This window comes from Mesitornis unicolor, unplaced genomic scaffold, assembly GCF_000695765.1.
Source record: "Mesitornis unicolor isolate BGI_N332 unplaced genomic scaffold, ASM69576v1 scaffold32931, whole genome shotgun sequence".
Taxonomy (NCBI): Eukaryota; Metazoa; Chordata; class Aves; order Mesitornithiformes; family Mesitornithidae; genus Mesitornis; species Mesitornis unicolor.
In genome coordinates this window covers 3,672-9,874 of record NW_010165512.1, presented here as the reverse complement: position 1 = coordinate 9,874, position 6,203 = coordinate 3,672, and the positions used below count along the sequence as shown (strand labels likewise).

The following is a 6,203-nucleotide window of genomic DNA, read 5'->3' as shown; positions in this document are numbered from 1 at the left end:
GACCATTGCCCCTTGCCCTGTCACTGGGCACCACTGAAAAGTCTGGTCCCATCCTCCTGACACCCCTCTTTAGATATTTATAAGCATTAATGCAACCTTCCCCCAGTCTCCTCTTGCATTGTGGGGCACAGTGTGATGCCCCAGAGGGCAGTGCTCACAGGGCAGTGCTGTGCAGCCCTGTGGAGAGGCGAGCTGGGTCCCACAGCGCTATGCAGCACCGTGCCACCCCAAGGAGGGAGTGCTAGGTGCTGGGGGGGAGGCAGTGCAAGTGAGGGTACCCCAAACAGGGAGGGTGATGCATCTGGAATATTGTGTCCAGTTCTGGGCCCCTCAGTTCAAGAAGGACAGGGAACTGCTGGAGAGAGTCCAGCGTAGGGCTACAAAGATGATCAAGGGAGTGGAGCATCTCCCTTATGAGGAGTGGCTGAGGGAGCTGCGTCTCTTTAGTTTGCAGAAGAGGAGACTGAGGGGAGACCTCATTCATGTTTATAAATATTTAAAGGGTGAGTGTCACGAGGATGGAGCCAGGCTCTTCTCGGTGACAAACAATGATAGGACAAGGGGTAATGGACACAAGCTGGAACACAGGAGGTTCCACTTAAATTTGAGAAGAAACTTCTTCTCAGTGAGGGTGACAGAGCACTGGCCCAGGCTGCCCAGAGAGGTTGTGGAGTCTCCTTCTCTGGAGACATTCAAAACCCGCCTGGATGCCTTCCTGTGTGACCAGGTCTAGGTGTTCCTGCTCCGGCAGGGGGATTGGACTGGATGATCTTTTGAGGTCCCTTCCAATCCCTAACGTTCTGTGATTCTGTGATTCTGTGAAGGAATGACCTCTCTGCAACATTCGGACAGCAGCAGGGGTGCAGGAGGCTCCTGGGCTTGGGACTGCTGAAAGTCCAGCTTTCCCGTTAAATATAAACCTGCCACGGTGCTCACCCAGTTAACTGCTCCTGTGGCTGTGGCAGGCCCACACCTGACCAGCACACAAGGCAAGATTCTCCTGGGCCACCTTCTCCCCCTGCCCAGACCCACGCAGAAATGGCCACCGTCCCCCTCGGCTTCAACATCGACGCCCCACGCTGGGACCAGAACACCTTTGTGGGGCGCCTGAAACATTTCTTCAACATCACCGACCCGCGGACGGTGCTTGTGCCAGAGGGGGAGCTGGACCGGGCCAAGGCTCTGGTGGAAGGCTGCAGGTGAGGGGTCAGGGTGCAGTCAGGGGGGAATGGAGGCAGTTGTTCCCCAGCAGACACGCTGGGACATAACATCTGTCAGGTGGTTTTGAGGGAGCTTCCCAGGCATCTCTCAGGAGCCTCAAGTCGGGACAAGTTTCCCTTGCGGGAGATGTTTCCTCTGCCTTTCATGTTTGGTGCCTGGGGCTCTGCACCCCAGCAGTGCCAGGTGCTGGCAGGTCAGCACGGTTTCCCCTGACGGGCTCTGGGCTTGCAGGGCTGGGCTGGTGCCGCCGGGAAGCAGCCAGGAGCAGCTGCTCTATGCCAAGAAGTTGTATGACTCGGCCTTCCACCCTGACAGCGGCGAGAAGATGAACCTCATTGGGAGGATGTCCTTCCAGGTGCCAGGGGGCATGGCCATCACCGGCTTCATGCTCCAGTTCTACCGGTGAGCTCCAGGGGACATCAGGCTGGAGACACATCCCTGACAGCCCCCAGCCCCTTGAGGGGTCCCTGATGGCAAGGGCACAGCCAGTCTGCCTCCTGTGGGGCTGGCTGCTGCCCAAGGCATGCCCGTGGCTGCTGTTCCTGCTTGCATCCTGTGGCCAAGCCCCATGTCCCTGTGCCCTGTCGCCAGTACCCCGCCTGTGAGGGAAGCATCATGGATCCTCCTGGCCCCCAGTATGGCTGGGGATGGTCTCACTTCACCCTGAGCTCTCAGCTCAGCTCAGCTCTTCCCAGAGCCTCTGTAATGATTAACGTGGCCAAGGCTTGCACAGCCACTGCTCCTGCTCCATGAACCCTAATGGCTCCTGAAACCAGGGACCAAACGTGCCCCAGGCTGAGTTGCTCCAGTATCCCCAGCCCACGCCATCAGCCCCCTGCATTTCCCTTTTGAAATGGCTGCTGGGAGGGTGAGCTATCCTGTTCCCAGCACAGAGGCTGCTTTTCCCAGTGTATCCCTGTCCCATCCCACCCCTGTTTGCTGTACTGTTTTGCTGGTTGCTGGTGAGGTCCAGCCTGGGTGAGGGATCTCCCAGTGCTGATGTGTCATCCTTGTCCCAGCCCATCTCCACCCTCCTGTCTCCCAAAGCTTGCTCAGACCCACATCTCCCTGTGTCCCCTCCTGCCCCACTTCAGTGTTCCTGAGACACTGGTAGGAGCCCAGGCATCCTGGTCACCCCCAGAGCTGCCTCTGTTCCTGTGTGCCCCCTCCTTGCTACTCCTGTTAAGGAAGGCTTATCTCGGCCCAGCAGGATGGTTGCCATCCTGCCATAAGCAGGTCTCCCACCCCTGGCTGAGTGCCCTGCAGGGCTTGGCTGCCTCCTGTGTTCCCCAGAGCCTCACAGCAGCTAGGACTCCTGAGGCCATTTTCCTGCTCTGCCGTGGGCTCATGGCTATGCTGCAGTGCCTCAGTTTCCCTTGGAAGACACCATGACAAGGGTATTGATGGCATCTTGGCTGTCCCCCAGCCCAGACTGGCCGTGGGCACAGGTCAGGTGTTCCTGATGGTCCTCGGGCACTCTCCCGGTCCCTTCTCTCCGCAGGACAGTGCCTGCCGTGGTTTTCTGGCAGTGGGTGAACCAGTCCTTCAATGCCATTGTCAACTACACAAACCGGAATGCTGCCTCCCCCATCTCACTGAGGTGAGATGAGAGTGAGAAACCTCTGTGTTGGGACCCCCTGATGTCCTGTAAAGGTCCCCGATGCCCTGTCTTGGGCACTGAAGGAACAGGATTGATAAGTTCATGTTTCTTTTTTCTTGCTTCTTTGCATTACATTGTCCAGGCAAATCGGGGTGGCTTATGTCACGGCCACTGGTGCAGCCCTCGCCACCGCAGTGGGACTCAACCTCTACACCAAGGTACGCAGGGCCAGGGCCAGGTGGGGCAGGTGGCCGCATCCTGCTCTCCCATGCTGACACCAGCCTGTCTTCCGCAGCGAGCACCCCCCTTGCTGGCCCGCTGGGTCCCCTTTGCAGCCGTGGCTGCTGCCAACTGTGTCAATATCCCCATGATGCGGCAACAGTAAGTGCCACGTGCGGCCGGGGCTCTCGAGGGACCTGGCTCCCTCCAAAGGTGAGCTGGTGGCAGCCGGGCTCCTGTGTCTGCTGCCTTGGGCCCCCCATGGGTCACAGCATGTGGAGTTGGGGTGCTGTGTGGGGCACTGTACCCTGGCTTGGCTGTGGGTCCCTGACGGGTGTCTGTCCCCCGAATAGCTGGCCCCTGTTCACAGCCATGCCCTGAAGATGGCAGCATTGGCTGGGCTGGAGACTGTGGCACCCTGGGGTGATGGAGCCCTGTGCCCTGGGGCAGAGCTGGGGGCAGCTGGGGTTGCTGTGCACAACACAGGGGATCCCCTCAGCACCTCCTCACCCCATTGCTATGTCCTCATGCCTCCCTGGCCATCCCTGCCATGGGTCATGGCTGCCTGTCCCCTCCAGGGAGATCATCAATGGGATCACAGTGACAGATGGGGACAACAATGAGCTTGGATGCTCCAGGGTGAGTCTGGGGCACAGAGGTCCAACTGGGCTATGGCACTGCAGGGGCTCACTCAGTGCTTTTGCTTGCAGAGGGCAGCGGTGAAGGGCATCGCGCAGGTTGTGATTTCCAGGATCACTATGGCGGCACCGGGAATGAGTGAGTGCAGAGTAGGAGGGTGAGGGGCCAGACAAGGCCTCTCACCCTTCCCTGCCTCAGTTTCCCCCTGGGAAGAAGAGGGAGGGTGGCCCTGCATCTCAGGTGGTGGTTGGTCTCGTGTCCCTGGTGGAGCTGGTCTCCCCATCCTGATTCATCAGAAATCTCCCAAGCTTCCAAGCCCTCCCCATCCCAACCCACAGCCCATGGGGGATGTGGGGTGCTTTCACGGCAGTGGGACCCCACAGGGACACCTCTCATATTCTGTGGCCCTGGCCCCTCACCCTGTAACCCTCCATCCTCTCACCCTTGTGAGACCCTTGCTGTGCCACAAGCCTGGCAGGGACCATGCTGGGTGATGGATGGATGGGGGTCTCGTGCCAAAGTCCTGCTGTGAGCAAATGCCCAGTGGCTCCCAGCACATCCAGCCACTGCCATGGCCTCCGGGAGGAGGGTCTTGCTGGGGTAGCCCAGCGGGCTGGCTTGTGGGAGGGCCCTGACCTCTTTTCTCTGCACCCAGTTATTTTGCCCATCATCATGGAGCAACTGGAGAAATTTCGCTTCATGCAGGTAAGCCCACGTTCCTCCTGCTGTGGTTTTCCAGTGGATTCTGTGGTGCCCCAGCCTTGCTCCTCAGCTGCTGAGATGCTGGGGATGAAACAGAGGGTTGCAGAGCCTGGCTTGGTTTGCCTCCTGTTCAAGTCACTAGCACACCAAAGGTCTCTTGTGTGGCATGGAGAGGCTGCAAAAGGGTGGCAGGGGTCGGTGGCATCCCAGAAGCATTGGACATTCGGCCCCACTGAAGGGGAACAACATTTCTCCACCCTATGAGTGGGGTTTGTGGTGAGGCTGACGACTGACTCCCAGCTCTTCCCTTGCAGCGGATCCGGGTTCTCCATGGGCCTCTGCAGGTGCTGCTCTGTGGGGGCTTGTAAGTATCTCACAGCTCAGACACCTGTAGGTGCGTGGAGTGTGGCTCCAAGAGATGCTTGAAAATAAGACCTCTTTCCCAGCACAGATTTGCAAAGCTGCTCGCCTTTCAGCCTGGGCTTTCCCCAGTTTTTGGGAGCTGTGGGGCATGGGCAGCACCTCTTGGGCTGAGATTCCTGAAGATGGGGGACAAATGGGCTGCAATCCCCAAATATTAATTCTTGGCTTTTCTCTGTCCCACAGCCTCCTGTTCATGGTGCCAGCAGCCTGCGCCCTGTTCCCACAGAGATGGTACCTGTCCCATTGCTTCCTCCTCCTGTGCAGGACTTTGGGAGCTTTCCTCATCTCCTAGCTCTTCTCTGTTCATCCGAGGAGAGAAGTGATAGGCACCCACACTTCAAACCCCGGCAGTGCCTGCCCATGCATACTGCACCTCAGGCAGCAGGGGAGCCTGTGCCTCCCCTCCTGTGTGCTCTGTGCTGGGAACAATGGGACCCCCAGCTCCATGGGCAGCTCTCTGCCCCCCAGCACTGGGAGTGGTGGGTGTCAGGGATGGGTGGTCTTGATAGATGGATGGGTCTTGACATGAATCTTCTGCAGGATCCCAGGGACTGCACGGGACCTCAAACGACAATTGAGAAGGAGGGTGGTCTGACCAGTGGTCAGGGAGGAGGATTTTCGGTCTCAGTGTGTATCCCTTCTCCCCACAGCTCCCTTGCACTGGCTGATCTCGAGCCGGAGCTGCGTGACAGCATCGTGGCCAAGCACGGGGACAAAGTGCCATATGTCTATTTTAACAAAGGACTGTGAACACAGACTACCTTGGGAGCCATCACACACCTCCAGCCTCCTGCCACCACCAGCCCCGCGTCCCCAGAACAGGGCTCAGAGGCACAGTCCAGCCAGATCACTCCCCAGCCCAGCACCGTCTCTGCTGCCTCCTTCCCCTGGAGAGGCAGGACATGGCTCTGCATGCCCAGCTTGCAGCACCTTGGCTTGTCCTCACAGAATCACAGAATATTAGGTGTTGGAAGGGACCTCGAAAGATCATCCAGTCCAACCCCCTGCCAGAGCAGGATCACCTAGACCAGGTCACACAGGAACACATCCAGGTGGGTTCTGAATGTCTCCAGAGAAGGAGACTCCACAACCTCTCTGGGCAGCCTGTTCAGTGCTCTGTCACCCTCACAGTGAAAAGTTTTTCCTTATGTTCACATGGAACCTCCTATGCTCCACCTTGCTCCCATTGCCCCTTGTCCTGTCACTGGACATCACAGAGGAGAGCAAGAACTGAGAGGAGCTGAGCACTCAGAAGTCCTCAGCCTCCCCACGTCTGCTGCTGGCCATGTCCCTGCCTCCCCACGTCCCCCTTGCCCTGGGCGATGGCTGTACTTCCCATGCCTTCCTCCTGCCCTGTGCAGGAGGGATGTGCCCAGCCTGTCTGAGCATCAGCCCCAGA

General features: G+C 58.6%; 1 protein-coding gene across 1 annotated transcript; it reads left to right on the top strand.

Moving 5' to 3' along the window:
- The first annotated feature begins 1,038 nt into the window (after positions 1-1,038).
- On the top strand, positions 1,039-5,648 carry SFXN2 (sideroflexin 2). The gene is made up of 11 exons (XM_010194628.1): positions 1,039-1,199; positions 1,453-1,623; positions 2,723-2,821; positions 2,964-3,039; positions 3,117-3,202; positions 3,619-3,679; positions 3,751-3,817; positions 4,335-4,384; positions 4,696-4,745; positions 4,988-5,035; positions 5,455-5,648. Exons 1-11 carry the CDS (start codon positions 1,039-1,041, stop codon positions 5,552-5,554), a joined length of 969 nt encoding a protein of 322 aa, XP_010192930.1. The 3' UTR covers positions 5,555-5,648.
- The last annotated feature ends 555 nt before the right edge of the window (positions 5,649-6,203 follow it).